General features: G+C 35.0%; 1 protein-coding gene across 1 annotated transcript in view; it reads left to right on the top strand.

Moving 5' to 3' along the window:
• Positions 1-13,267, top strand: part of DYNC2H1 (dynein, cytoplasmic 2, heavy chain 1) — a 440,751-nt gene that overhangs the window by 249,052 nt on the left and 178,432 nt on the right. Inside the window, exons 66-69 of the mRNA XM_006887344.1 lie at positions 944-1,107; positions 3,149-3,268; positions 3,872-4,006; positions 5,446-5,589. Coding sequence (XP_006887406.1) covers positions 944-1,107; positions 3,149-3,268; positions 3,872-4,006; positions 5,446-5,589 — 563 coding nt within the window. The remainder of the gene's footprint in view (positions 1-943; positions 1,108-3,148; positions 3,269-3,871; positions 4,007-5,445; positions 5,590-13,267) is intronic.

Genomic DNA, 13,267 nt, shown 5'->3' with positions numbered 1-13,267 from the left:
GATTTCCAAAGAATAACTTTTCTCAGATTTTGGAATTATTAATTTTGTAACTGTTAGTTCTAAGGAAATAGAAACTTGCTTTAGGGAATGATATAATAGTAAACAAAAACGAATTATAAAGTTTCAGGGTATTTAAGATCACTTTCAGTGAATGTATCAAATTAATATATAGGCACCCCAAACATAACCATACCTCATTTATGTTTAAAGTAAAAAATCAAATGCATGGATGTAATCTCTCTCATTTTTTTCTACTGTTGATCCTTAGGAAGGACTTTTTAGTTTAAGTATTAATTAGAATTTAAATGTACATTAAAGAAAAAATACACATATCTTAAATGTAAAACTGATAATGTTAAGACTGATTCTATCTGTAGCACCCAAGTTGAAGTGTACAACAGTAAAAGCTCCTCATGGTTTCACTGTCTTATTTTTTTTAATTAATTTTAATGAAAGTTTACAGAGACTTAGGGTTTCCAGTCCTTAATTGTTGCACTTTTCTCCCTGCACATCCCCTCCCCCAATTCACTTTTCTCCTTTTCTATTTTTTGTGCTAATAATGGATTGCTTATAATTATTCATATACTAAAATCTTGATCTTTACTAGTCTGTTTTGCAAAAAAACTAGTTAAAGTAGTTAAAAAGGATCTTTGGTAGCATTGTACTTAACTGTGGATCTGGTAACCAAAAAAGTAGTTCAAACTTCTCTTGAAGAAGAGTAGTTCACTTCTCTTGAAAAGATAAGGCAATCTGCTTTCCCTAAAGATTACAGCTTTGGAAACCTGATGGGGCAGTTCTACTCTATCTAGTTGCTATGAGTTAAAACTGACTTAAGGATTTGAGCTTTTTGGTTTCAAAATACTTAAAGTGATATTTTTAAATATCATGTAGCAATATAGAAAGTATTCAGAACAACTGTTTTGCTTTGTTTTGTTTTAATTAGGACCACGCTATGTGGTACAAATAGGTGACAAAAGTATTGACTACAATGAAGAATTTCGCTTGTTTTTGTCAACAAGAAACCCAAATCCCTTTATTCCACCGGATGCAGCTTCCATAGTTACTGAAGTTAACTTTACTACAACAAGAAGTGGATTACGAGGACAGGTATATATGGATGATAATAATTTTAGAATTCTTTTGTGATTTTTGTATACACCTTAGCTATATTGAATATGAAGTTATTGTATTTAACATTCAAATTGATAACTTTAAAAGTATTCTTGCAAGTTAGAATGAAACATTTGGCTTTATTTTGTCTATCACCCTTTTCAGCTATAGATTTGAGTTTTTATTTGTTGCTTAAGTTGTCAAATTTCCGTTTGTTGTAGTATAATTTTACGGTGTTTTTTTTTATTTTATTAACTTTGAATTTTAGTGGAAAGATGTAAGGTTATAGAGAGTAAGATCAACTACGTTATTTTTCTAATTGTAAAATTGTAATTTATGAAAATTGCAATTAGTTAACCTGTTCAGTTAGATGAAAATCCTTAATTCCTAATTCCCATTTCCCACACTTCTAATATACGCAGTGTAACATTCTTTGTTACTATATATGGCTTATTATTATTTAGGATTATATTAATTGCAAAATTATTTTTCATACTCAGATATTTTAATTCTGTACTTCACTACTTTCTTTCTTTCCTCTTTAGAGGTGTAATGCTTGTTGATTTTTAATATTGTGCTATTTTCTACCAATAGTAGAAGAGATGTTTTAGTGGTAGAATTTCCACATTAGCAAGAAGTAAGTGAACAGATTTTTTTTTAATTTTTAAGTTTTATTTTATTATTTTGTGTGTGTGTGTGCTCCGTTAAATCAGATTTGACTGTTACAGGAAGAGATTGTCCCTCCTTCTCCAGCAGAGTATCTGGTGGATTTGAACTGCACACCTCTGGGGTTGCAGTGCAGCTTCTTGCCACTAGGCCACCAGAACTCGCCAAAGTGAACAGATTTTCTAACACAGATTTTTAAATCACATATTTTTTTTTAATCACATATTTTATTTCAGTGCCTTTCATTACCTCTTTTAAAGTTATAAACTTGATAATTTAGCATAGTATTTTTAATAGTTTTTTAAATGTATAATTCAAGTAAAATTCCCTTTACCCATTTAAATTATACACTTAAGTATATTTTTTTTGTGAAATTTTGAGGAACTAACAAATTTTTTCAGAGTGGTGGTGTTTGGGAGGTGCCATTGAGTCGACTCTGACTCTTAGCACTCTTTATGTACAACAGATTGAAGCCTTGCCTAATCCTTGCCATTTTCACAATCTTTCTGTGCTTGAGTTGTGCCATTTTGCATATTACCAACAATATATTAGGTTGCTAGTTTCTCTACCTCTTATTGTTGGTGTTTATCTTTTTTACCAGAACTGACCCATGCTAGACCTCCCATCAGATCTTCAAGAGACATTAAATTGCACTGAACAAGAATTACTTCTCCCACTCATCCTTCTCCCACAGAGCATCTGGTGGATTCTATGCCTTTTACCACTAGGCCACCAGAGCGCCTCTATCTCTTAGCCAACATTTAATATTTATCTTTTTTATTATAGCCATCTTAGTCACCATGAACTGGTTTCGCATAGTGGTTTTAATGACATAATATTTTATGTAAATTGCCATATTTTCTAATCTGAATGCTTAAAATTTTATTTTCTCTGATTTTCAGAGATTTGATTTACTTAGTATTATGTGTATTACTTAGTGTTATGTATTGACTTATTAAATAATAATGATTGTTTTACAGATTTCCTATATTTACATTTTATTTATAATATTTATAATCTATTACTTTTGTATACTTTCTATAAATAATAGTTGTGAGGATTCATCTTTTTTCCACAGAATCTCAAACTCATTGCTATTAAGACAGAACCAACATATAGCTGACTCTCCAGTGGGTTTTCAGAGACTGTAAATTATACAGGAGGAGATATGTTTATCTGTTTCACAGGAGTTGCTAGTGGATGCAAACCGCCAGAGAGGCATCACCTTTGGGTTAGCAACACAATTCTCTACACCACAGGGTGGAAAGAATCAAATAAGGATATAATAAATACCAGGCTTCCAGCGGGAAATATGGGCAGTCTTTCTGTTTTTAAACATATCTATAAAATAACCTTGATTTTGTTTTGTAAGCTGTTGGCTTTAACCATTCAACATGAGAAACCTGATTTAGAAGAACAGAAAACAAAACTATTACAACAGGAAGAAGATAAAAAGATACAACTAGCCAAACTTGAAGAATCTCTTTTAGAGGTAAAGTTTAATAATTTAAGAGTTGACTTTTTAATTTCTTTACACTAATGAATGTAAAATATATACCAATCTATTGATTGCTTAAAGGCACATGCATTCAGATGTTTATGCATGTGTGTGTGTTTTGTGTATATGAAAATTTAAAGAAACTACAGGACCTTTGGGATGTCTCTTTCAGATAAGCGATTATTAGCTAAAAATACCTTCATACTCTATTGTTACAGTAATGCTCAAAATTTTAAGAAGTAGTATCAGGAAGAGTACATGAAATTATCTAATTTGTTTTTAAGTTTTCCATTTTATTAGATTCATAAAATTAACACTGATGAAATTATAAGACTGGATCATATATTGATTTGTCATATAATCATCAAAATAATTTTTTTAAAAAATGCTTATAAATGTTGAAGGTCTTTTCAAAAAAGATAAATTCCTATAAACATCTTCAGATTAATGATAGTAATATCACATAGCATTCTGCTTATGTTTGTAAATAAACTTAACCTCCGTGGAAAAAAAATGATAGTAATATGTACTTTATGTAGTTGGTTACCTTAATATATATAATCATGTCTATTGTTGTTTACTTTTTCCCCTCTACAGACACTTGCAACATCTCAAGGCAATATTTTGGAAAATAAGGATTTGATTGAGTCTTTGAATCAGACAAAATCAAGCAGTGCACTTATTCAAGATTCTCTTAAAGAATCTTACAAACTCCAGATTTCCCTTGATCAAGTAATTATTTCTTCATGAATTTGTATCGTGTTTTCTTTAACATTTATGTTAAGAATTACATACAGTCAAGATTTTAAGGGAATGATAATACCATAATAAGGAAACTATTCTAAATACCAAGGTTTTGAGTTTTATAAAGAGAATTAAGATGTAGACATTGAGCATGGCTCCTCAGTATATCCTGCTGGCTTCTCCTGTTTCCTGACTTAGTGAGGGGAGAGCTACAGTTTTGTGCCTTTTCATATTGAAAATGAGCACTAGAGAGCTAATTTGAAATACTCGGGACTTTTTAAAAAAGTTAACTAATTCATAATATTATAAACAATTTTCATTAAATTTAACTTTTTCTGTTACTCCTGGACCCTTGGAGTGTGATTACATAATTATTTTCTCAGAGATGCTTCTAAGTCTTGTTAGCTTTAATTCTTTATGTTTCTGACATCATTGTAGTATAGGTTTTCTTCTACATTCCGATGTCTGAACTTTGTTGTAGAAACATACAGTCAAGTACATAAATGTTGCTGTGAATTCCCAGGATCCAGCTTGACCTGAGCCCTTTCTGATCTCCTGTATTTCTTTACCATTTTCCTCAGTGCTTGCTTTTCTCTTTCTGAGTGTCCATCAGCCCTTGATCAGCTTCTGTTTTTATATGTTATTACCCTTTTCACTTGGAAAAGAGCTTTGCTTAAACCAAAATAGAAGTCGTCTTAAAGCCTAGTCCATCCAATCTCTTCACCTTTCCTATCAGGACCAAACTTTACAGTTGTGGTGATTGTCATTTTCTACCAATCAAATTTTGAATTTTGTGTGCCCTCTATCTTTTGACAATTGTTGGTGGGTCACACATAATTTTGCTAATATTATCTTTTAACCCAGTGCCCTTTATCATTCTTTCAATAAGATCATTGCCTCTTTTTATTCTTTTATTTCACCAGTGCTAGTTAATGACTTATTATTGTGCTAGTTATTAATGAGTACCTCCAATGGTCTATTAATGTTCCTGTTGACACTTATTTCATAATCCGGACTTTTTTTTTTTTTTTACTGCAGCAGTACTCAAGTACTACCAAAACCTTCTAGCTTTACTTGAACTGATTCTCTTCCAAAATGTGAAGTTGCATCATCTCTTTTCTGATCACAATTGCTTAACCTCTTACCTTTTAATACAAATGCCCTTGGTTCTTATTATTAAAAAAAATCCACAAACCTTCCTGATTCTATCACTAGAGGCATAGATATGACTTAATACATTTTGTCTTTAATTTAATTAAAATAAAACTACCTTTTAGTTAAGCAGTTCTGTTATTCTTCATTTTCCTGTTTGGTATGAATGTATAAATAGTAAAACTGTGACTATACACACATACACACACACATACACATTGGTCTGTAGATGGCAGTAAAGCACTAATACTAATGTTTCATACAATGATCCACAGGAACGAGATGCATATCTTCCTTTGGCTGAGAGTGCCAGCAAGATGTACTTCATTATCTCTGACCTGTCCAAAATTAATAACATGTATCGTTTTAGTTTGGCTGCATTTCTCCGACTTTTCCAACGAGCTCTACGTAACAAGCAGGTATGCAGGGTCATCCCTTAGCTAAGACAGAAAAAAGTGATCACTTTACTAAAGTGTTTAAAAATGGTAACTACCTGAGAAAAATCACATAGAGTTATATTTTTGAAAGACTGGAATACACAAATTATACTTGAAAGATAGCAGTATTTTAAAAATATTTTTAAAATTCATAAGCTATTTTAACGTCCTATTTCTTTTTAATGTGTATGATTATGTTCAAAGTAATGAATTTTAATAACTAAGGGATAAATGTTAAAAAGATTATTGTGAAAGATATAAAGAAATTACTACATAGTCCTATAATTTGGGAAAGCTATGTATAATGTTTCATTGTGAAATAATTATTTCTTGTTTGAGGCTGTAATGTTTGTCAGGTACAGTTGTAGATAATGGAAATGCAGCAGTACATGAAACATGCACGGTTCTTTGCCTTATCAGTCTTTTGGTCTAGTGACAGGAAAGATATTTAAAGGCTACCAAATTTCTTTAAACAAAAAATATACTATGTTTTAAAACATTTATTAGTATTTTGTGAACAACTTTCATGTTGATAAATACACTGTTGTGCTGTGTTGGTTTTGGTGTTTTGTGTTTTTTTTTTAGTTTTTGCTATTTTATTGCTTTCTGTACATTAGTCTTATCTATTTCTATATGTGTCTGTGTGCACATAAAACTGTGTATCAATATATGTATATGTTCTATTATCTGTTGTTGTTGAATGCTATAGAGTTGAGCATGACTCATAGTGACCCTATGAACAAAAGGCCTGAAGCCTTTCTGTAACTACTGACATTTATCTAAGTTTACAGAGTTTCTAGAGGCATATTGTTTAGGAAATGGATGCCATTCTTGTATGTTATATAATACATAGTATTATTATGTATTTTATAATGTATACACATATTGTAGGGAGCTCTGGTGGCCTAGTGGCAAGAAGCTGCACTGAAATCCCGAAGGCACATGGTTTGAACCATCAGTTGCTTCATGGGAAAAGGATGGCCAGTCTCCTCCCATGTGATCAGCTAACTCTGAAAACCCACCAGAGGGTCAGCTGTGGGTTGGTTCTGACTCTGTGGTACATAACACAATAACAGTATAGGTTAAGCAATTGAGTTCAGGAAAACTAATGCAAAATTTAGTAATAGAAGTAAAATAATGTTGTGTTGTTTTGTACCATCAAGTCAGAATCAGTTTGTAACCGACCCTCCAGCAGAGTTTCAGAAACAGTACTTTGTATGTGAGGAAATTATCTATCCTTCTCCTGAAAAGCAGATGATGGTTTCAAATTATGTGCCTTTGGGTTGGCATAATAACTTGTTACCACTAAGTACAATCTAAAAAATATTATGAAGTTATGCTATGTGTAACCAGCACCTAATAGACATTTCTCTTTATCACTTCTGAGTATTGTAATACCTCCAAATTTAGCAGACTAAAACAAACATTTAAAAAAATATTTTATTGTGATTTGGGAGAAAAAGTCTTTATTAAATTCAGTTATATTTCAACCATTGCTATAATATTATTATTAATAGTGATCCTATGAACAAAAATCTGAAACGTTTTCTATAACTATCATCATTTCTGTAGTGTTCATAGGGCTGCCAAAGTCCTATTATTTAAGAAGTGATGTCAATCCTGCTTCTTATTCTGTCTTAATCTGAGAGCTCTACCAAATCCTGTCCACCTTGAGTGACCATTATGGCATTTGACACACCAGTGTTAAAGCTTTCGGTATCACAGCAACCTCAAACTATCTCAGTACAGCTAGTCAATTCCAGTTTATAAAGACCATCTGTCAGGTTTCTGAGGCTGTAAATCTCTTGGGAGGAGATTGCTTGTCTTTCTCCTGTAAAGCAGATAGTTGTTTTGAACTTTTGTTCTGTGGGTTAACATTACAGTTTATGGATGTTATGATGTTAAAATTCTTGTTTCCAAGTTATTTAAAATATTGTATCTGTAATCATTTTACGACATAACGTGGATACCCTTTAGGAAATTTTGACATTTGGGTGTTTTTTTTTAGTGGTATTTTTACATGTTGGCCTTTTTTTCTATTTTGTTATTATAATTAAAAAAATGAATTATAGCACATCTTTATGTATTGAGGACATTAAGCTTTTACCAAGTGTAACAAGTATTTTCTGTTGATCTTTTTACTTTATTTTAAAAAGGTCTTTATAACAAAAAATTCCTAAAAATTATTCTGGATGGCTTCTGTGTTTGATTTACTATTAATATGGGTTGCTTTGGTGGCTTAGTGAGTGAGGAGTTGCACTGCCAAAGGTAGGAGGTTCAAATCCACCAGCAGTCCATGGGAAAAAAGATGAGCAATTTCTTACTACTCAATTTACAGTGTCTGAAAACTTTTTGGAGGATCATCTTTGGGTCATTTCTGATTTAATGACCATGAATATTAGTTTATAATATTAATATATGTACTTAATACCATTGGTGGGGATTAAATGATCTCTCTAGTTAAATTTGGGAGCATAACTATATATTCAAGTAGATTTATTTAAAAATTTTTTTCTGAGAAATGTAACCATAGCAGGCTGACTATATGGCTGGCATTATTCAGTGCATGTAGGATAATAGAGAAACAAGCAAAAAATAGGGCAGAACTCTATCTTCAGTTACCATAAGTTATTTTAGAAAATCTTTATCTGTCAATAGTAGTCAGATTTGTATTAGTTTCTTTAATAATAAACTAATTTGAAGTTCTTTTTACTGTGAAATTGAAAATAAAGTAACATCTAATGAAGATCTTGTCTTTTAATATGGATTTTTGTAGCAAAAATTTTTCTATTTAGTGATGATAGAGAAGATAAACTTTTTCTCATATTTTGTCCTTTGGACAAAAACGGGATTTTCACAGGGTGAAAAATTTATTATTTCTTAGCTTCTTAAGACTATTAAAATTTAAAGTATATTTAACCAAACCATTTATAATACTGCATCGTTAGAAATATTTACAAAAATACCTAAAAATGATACAAAGTCTATGAGAATCGGTGCATGTAATGGATTGGTCATGTATCTGATTCTCTGTCAGTGGTACAATAGAACTCAAATTCTAAAGCATTTGGTTTGTAGAAGGCTGCAGTTTAGCAGTGGCCCTTCTCAATTTGTCTTTACATGTACTCAGATGCCTTTTGCATTCTTTCTGATCCTTAGACTACCAATACGCAATCAAGAAAGGGGTCTGTCAGGGATGTAATTTGTCTCCAGACCTTTTCAATCTGTATGCAGAACAGACGCTGGGCTATACGAGGAGGAATGTGGCATCAGGATTGGTGGAAGAATTGTCAACAACCTGCGTTATGCAGATGACCCAACCCTGCTCACTGAAACTGAGGAGGACCTGAAGCGCTTGCTGCAGAAGGTCAAGGACTGCAGTCTTCAATATGGATTGAAGTGCAATATCAAGAAAACAAAGATTCTCACCACTGGGCCAATTGGTAGCATTAGTATGGATGGTGAAGAAATTGAGATAGTTAACAGTTTTAGTTTGCTTAGCTCCACAGTCAACACCCTTGGTAACAGCAGCCAGTAAACAGGAGACGAATTGCTTTGGGAAAGTCAGCTGTGAGGTATCTCTCAAGGGTACTGAAGAGCAATGACGTCAGGCTGGAGACTAAGGTGCTCCTGATCCAAGCTATAGTCTTTGCAATTACATGCTATGTATCAGAGAGTTGGACAGTGAATAGGGATGATAGAGAATTGATGCCTTTGAGCTGTGGTGCTGGAGAAGAGTGTTGAATATACCATGGACTGCTAGGAGAACAAACATGTTTGTCCTGGAGAGGGTAAAGCCAGAATGCTCCTTGGAGTCAAGGATTCTGAAGCTTCATCTGACATAGTTTGGGCATGTTGCAAGGAGGGACTGGTCCTTGGAGAGGGACATCGTGTTTGGGAGAGTGGAGGGACGGCGCAGGAGAGAAAGACCCTCGATGAGATGGATCGATTTTGTGAGTGGAGTGGTGGGAATGAATGTGTTTGAGACAGTGAGGCTGGCACAGGATAGAATGGCATTTAGGGCTCTTGTAATAGGGTCGCTATGAGTCACAAACAACTCGATGGCACAAAATAACAACAACAACAATCCCTGTCTTTGGGCAAATTCAGGGCAAACCCTGGGATGGGTCATTTAATCTCAGGAAAAATGTGGCTAAAAGTATATTATACCTCCAAGGTATGACTAAGGAGGTATGTTTATAAGGGAACTTGCCCGGGGTTGCCTTTAATGCTTACTGAAAAAAAAACCAAAACCCAAAACACACTAAACAACAATAACAACAAACTAAAACAAAACACCAAAAATCACTGTCTTTTATCTAAGTTAAAGATTGTGGTACTGGTATTACTCAGCCACTTTTTGGCTGGTAAAATGGTCATGAGTCACAGCCTGACCACCACACATTAAGAAGGTTGGAGTCCCAGAAACAAGCCTTAAAACCCTTTAACCGGCAGTTACATACATATCCCAATTATGATCTTTTCACTATTTTGGTAGTCCCACTTATGATGCTGATCAATTGTTGTTGCCTGTCATAATCATGTGAAGATTTCCTTTGTTCTCTGTTAGTTATAGGAAAATAAGTGCTGTGGTTTACTCCACTCCCATCAGCTACTTGCTAATGACTTCACTCAGATTGCTGATTATAGCTTAGTACTCATTAAGGCTTAATGAAAGGGTCTATATAGAAAATATTACATAGAGTTGCTATGAGTTGAAATCAGCTTGATGGCAGTGGGTTTGATTTTGGGCTATAGAATATTTTTCCCCCCTGCGTCTTTTTAAACAGTCCCTCCGACTATCCACACTTACCTTTGTATCCAAAGATGAAATTTATAGGTGAAAGGAGTTAGCCTTAGTTACACACCAGTTAATTTCAGGGTCCAAAATATGGAACACTTCTTGCTGATCTTCTCTGTATTGTTCCAATTTTAGTATATGTGCTGCCGAAGCGAGCACTATAGAATATATTTGAATCTGAAGTCTTTTATACCCTAGCAAAAGGGAGAAAACCAAAGAAATGAATTTTTATGCATCTAATTTCTGTTGAAGGAGCTCTAGTGGTGCAGTGGTTAATGTGTACAACTACTAATCTAAAAGTCTGTAGTTTGAACCACTAGGGGAAAACGTGTGGCAGTTTTCTTCCATAAAGACTTAGACTCTTGGGAATTCTATGAGACAGTTTTGCTATGACCTATAAGCAGGAATAGCATCCACTTCCTAAATATCATGTCTCTGGAAACTGTGAACTTTGATAAATGTTGATAGTTGTAGAGGAGCTTTAAGCCTTTTGTTCATAGGGTTGCTATGAGTCCTACTCAACTAGAAGCCAATAAACTACTACATAGAGAAACGAGGGAGCTCTGCTGGCCTAGTGGTAAGAACCTGCACTGTAATTCCAAAGGTATGTGGTTCAAATCCACCAACTGCTCCACAGGAAAGGGATGAGCATTCTCCTCCAGTCCTATTTACTGCCCATGAAAACCCACTGGAGGTTCAGCTTGATGATACACAACAACAACGAGTAAGTGTAGTCTGAGCGCGCCTCAGAGGGAAGGATGGCAAAACGTCTCACATTCTTTGAACATGATGTTAGCAGACAGTATTCCTTAGGAAGGGATGTCTTGAAAAGGTGGAGGGTCAGTAAAAGAGTGGAAGACCTTCAATAAGATGGATTAATACATTGACTTCAGCAGTGGTCTCAGGTATGTCAGTAATTATGAGAATGGTATGGGATAAAGCAGAAATTAGAACTACTGTCAATTAGGGTAGCTATGAGTTATAATTTTCTTGATAGCACCTAACAACAACAAAAGGTTTAAGTACATTGGAATTTACAACAGTGGGTTTGAGATTTTTGCTTTAAAAATTTTCCCATATATTACTTAGAAGTTTACATGGTGATGCATTAACCTAATTCAAGCCACAACCTTTCCAGTCACCTGCTGTTCATGTGAGAGCTGGACAGTGAATAAGGATGTCAGAAGAAGAATCGATGGTTCTAAATTGTGGTGGAGCACACTACCGAATATCACATGGTCTGGCAAAAGTACAAATGTCTTAGAAAAAGAGCAGCCAGAGTGCTACTTGGAAACAAAGATTATGAAGCTTCGTCTTTCATACTTTAGGCATATAGCTAGGTGAGGCTCCTCTTTGGAAAGAGACAGCATGCTTGTGTAATATTATATATCTAATGGAAACAGTAGGGAGGTCTGGAGGCCTAGTGACGAAACGCAGTGCTGCATTCCTGAAGGCATGCTGTGCAATGCCACCAGTTGCTCACTGCAGGAGAAAGATGGACAATCTCCTGTGTAATTAACTGTCTCTGAAAACCTGAAGGATCAGCTTTGGGTCGGTTCTGACTCTAGAATACATAGCAACAAACAACAATGGAAATGGTTGTTGTTTTTGTTGTTAGGTGCCATTGAGTCGTAGATGACTCATAGTGACCCTATGAAGGAAGGGCCTGAGCCCAGTTCATAGAGTTTATGGAGGCAAGCCATTTTGGAAGTGGATGCCAGTCCTACTTCCAAGCTTATTTTAATCTGGAAGCTCCACCAAACACTGTCCGCCATGGGTAACCATTGTCACATTTGGCACATCAGTGTCACAGTGTTTAACATCACAGCAACCATGAGTTACCTCTGAACAGTAATACACAGACCAGGCCTATACCACCTAGAAGAATGTTTGCCAAAAAAACCCAATTTGAACCAGGCCCGAGGGCCCTCTGGGGCTTTAAGCCACCACCTGACTTCAACTCTAGGTCAAGCCTCAAGGGCCTCGCTCCTGGGAGGAAGAGCAGTCCTGCACACCAAACACAAGCCCGAAAAAGCACATGACCCCTAAAACTTGTGATTACTTGCACACGCGGACCACCATGCTCAGGCAAGAAGAAGTCACAGAAACCCGAGGTGTAGTCATCCAGGAAGGACATGGCCACCTTCTATTCCCTCTCACTTTGGGGTTTTAAACAGCAGTCAAAATATCAAATGATGTAGTGAGCAAATCTGCTTCCAGGGACCTTTTTAAAGTCACATTCTTGATTTTTATTACTTTAAAGACTAAATATCTGATTTAAGCCATGGTTTTATATGCTGTGAAAGTTCGACAGCAAATGAGGAACCCTGGAGAAGAACTGATACCTTTGAATTTTGTTGGTGGTGAAGAAAGTTGAATATACCTACTACCAAAAAAAATAGTCAATTCTTTATTTGCAGAATACAGTCAGGCAGCCTTAGGAGCATGGATGGTGAGATTTTATCTCCTGTACCTTGAGCATGCTATTCAGGAGTGGCCACACCCTGGAGAAGGGCATCATGCTTGGAGAAGTAGAGGATTAATGAAAGAAGACGACCTTCAATAAGATGGAACACTAGCTGAAACCGTGGTTTTAAGCACTGTAGGAATTCTGAGGACTGCACAGGGCAGGGGTTCCTTCTATTTTTTTTTTTTAATTTGATTTTATTATTTTTGTGTGCGTGTACCGTCAAATCAGATCTGACTGGTACAGGAGGAGATTGTCCCTCCTTCCCCGGCAGAGCATCTGGTGGATTTGAACCGTTCGCCTCTGGGATTGTAGTTGCAGCTCCTTGCCACTAGGCCACCAGAGCTCCCCGTGGCCTAATGTTTTATCTTTTATGTATTGTCTGTAAGAAA

Source organism: Elephantulus edwardii, unplaced genomic scaffold (assembly GCF_000299155.1).
Source record: "Elephantulus edwardii isolate Elephantulus edwardi_28Jun2011 unplaced genomic scaffold, EleEdw1.0 scaffold00056, whole genome shotgun sequence".
In the NCBI taxonomy this organism is placed as follows: Eukaryota; Metazoa; Chordata; class Mammalia; order Macroscelidea; family Macroscelididae; genus Elephantulus; species Elephantulus edwardii.
Note: the sequence above shows the minus strand (reverse complement) of the source record. Positions and strands in the feature narration are given on the sequence as shown.